Source organism: Sardina pilchardus, chromosome 6 (assembly GCF_963854185.1).
Source record: "Sardina pilchardus chromosome 6, fSarPil1.1, whole genome shotgun sequence".
NCBI classification, from domain to species: domain Eukaryota; kingdom Metazoa; phylum Chordata; class Actinopteri; order Clupeiformes; family Clupeidae; genus Sardina; species Sardina pilchardus.
In genome coordinates this window covers 6,982,567-6,984,982 of record NC_084999.1, presented here as the reverse complement: position 1 = coordinate 6,984,982, position 2,416 = coordinate 6,982,567, and the positions used below count along the sequence as shown (strand labels likewise).

The window sequence follows — 2,416 nt, the reverse complement described above, 5'->3', positions numbered from 1 at the left end:
CCTCTAGTGGTGAGAAATGGGAAATGATGCCTCTTCATTATGAAATGTCATGGCTGTCAATTATTCAGATCCAATGCACTTAGCCCTGTCACTGAATACTCCTGTTATGGCCTCTAAAGAATACTGTTAATAGGCTGCTGATAAAATATAAAAGTGCAAATCGCTTTGGATAGGAACAGTAATAAATGTAGCATTCTAGTACAGCAGTGTGTGTGTGTGTGTGTGTGTGTGTGTGTGTGTGTGTGTGTGTGTGTGTGTGTGTGTGTGTGTATGTGTGTGTGTGTGTGCGTGTGTGTGTGTGTGTGTGTGTGTGTGTGTGTGTGTGTCAGTGAATGAGTGAGAGAGTTAAATGATCTGTTTCCGCGCCCTGTAGGTGATAAGAAGTACATCATGGGGCCCAAGCTGACCACAGTGGACGCCACCGTGTTTGGGCACCTGGCACAGGCCATGTGGAGCCTGCCTGGCACACGCCCGGAGCAGCTCATCAAAGGTAATAGCACGGGCACACTCACTGGCACTTACTGTCTACACACACGCACACGCACGCACACACACACACACACACACACACACACACACACACACACACACACACACACACACAAACACACACACACACCTGACCTGTGTCCATCACCTGTGTCCATACTGCAGTCTGTCCATACAGTACCTGGGTCCATAATGCAGTTTGTGGTCTGTGCATTGGAACAATAATGACTTCTAGACTAACAATAGAATGGTGAAGATGCACACTACGTAATACTGTAAATAAATACGGGCCCTCTACTGTCCAGTTGATGTAAAAGCACCTGCTAAATATTACACGTTGTAAATAATAGGTTTTGAGCAATTCATGGTCTCTATGAAGTGGGTACATAATAATTTTTGCTAAGTGTAAGTGTTCCGATGGTTAATCTACTGTACCTCACACACAACTTTTAGTTTGCTTCAGCTGCACAGGGACAGCATAGTGCTGTGAGGACATCATGTTCTGTGGTGTAGCATGGGGCAGGCCGAGGGTGTTGTGTTTCCTAACTGCACTGAAAGTAAGTCACCTTGAAGAAATCATCGTCTGAAGGTTGACGTACGCTGTTATGTGAGGGACTCAGGGGGCTCTGCTCATCAGTGGGTCAGATGGTTTATTCATGAGGCCATTTCGTTTCATAACCTGTAGTGGAACACTATGAGGTAGTATAGGCCATTTGTGTGTTTGATAACAAGGCAGTTTGGTAACCTTGGACGTTACAAAATGAGCTGCTGTTTGACCCCTAGAGGGTGCAAGAGCTACACTGTTCTGACACACTGTGGAAAGAAGAGGAAGTGAAATTTGAGGAGTCTACTGTACATCCAGCTAATTGGTGTTTTATTTATTTGTTTATGGCTAAATCAATGTTATCCTGATGTTAGGTGATAGCCAGCCTCGGAACACGGTGCTGTGCTGCGTGAAGTTGTATTACGTTTGAGCTAACTTATGCTGAGCCAAGATTTGGAATAATTATAATAACAATACAGTGATAATAATAATTCATATTTATATATATAAGTTTATGTGAAGTAGCAGTATTTAGTCAAAATGTTCTTTACCTTTTAACAGCTCTAGTGCATTATCTGTCTGCTCACTACAGTCCAAACTAGTTCATGTACTGCTGTCTCTGCTATCTGTATCTTTCATCTTAGTCTATCTACAGCTCAGTAGTCAGTACTTCAGATTTTAAAACGTAGACATTCATTCCTTTGCCCTGTCTGTTCTCCCCCACCCCCCCATCTGTGCTCCTCCCCCCCCCCCCTCCCCCCCAGGAGAGCTGATCAACCTGGCCATGTACTGTGAGCGGATGCGGCGCCGGTTCTGGCCCGAGTGGTTTGTGGACCCGGAGGACTGGTGCTACACGGGAGAGGACAGCGAGAGCGGCCGGTCCTCCCCCGCCTGCCTGCTGGACTTCGGGCTTTTCTCACGGACAGACACGCTGGAGGAGAGCGACGGGAGCAGCGCGAGCAGCCGCTCCGACCCTCGCCCACACTCGCACACACAACTATGCGCCAAGGTGGACACACAAACACACTCGCCGGCCAGCGACCGCTCGGGACGCTCGCTCTTCGACTCGGACATGGACTCGGACAGTGGGTCGGATGTGGAGCAAAAACAGGAAGTGTTGTACCCTGACCTTTGAACCTTGGGTCTGGGTGGAGGACTGAGGTGATTGGAGGTGATTTGCCCCTCACTTGGGTTGATCGAGAAATCTCCAAGCTGCTTTCTGAGGATGAAAGACAGGAGATGTCTTCACATCACATACTCACTACAATCCAAACCAGGAATGTTCCAGAAAGCCATTCTGAAACAAAGGACATGAACAAGAGCTGATGTTGTGAAGGCTCAAAAATGTGTTTATGATCGTGGGCTTAATTTGGAGGTCAGTTA

The 2,416-nt window shown here is 47.2% G+C and overlaps 1 protein-coding gene across 1 annotated transcript in view; it reads left to right on the top strand.

Annotated features, from left to right (window-relative positions):
- Positions 1-2,168, top strand: part of faxcb (failed axon connections homolog, metaxin like GST domain containing b) — a 13,464-nt gene extending 11,296 nt beyond the window's left edge. Inside the window, exons 5-6 of the mRNA XM_062537925.1 lie at positions 374-490; positions 1,798-2,168. Coding sequence (XP_062393909.1) covers positions 374-490; positions 1,798-2,168 — 488 coding nt within the window. The remainder of the gene's footprint in view (positions 1-373; positions 491-1,797) is intronic.
- The last annotated feature ends 248 nt before the right edge of the window (positions 2,169-2,416 follow it).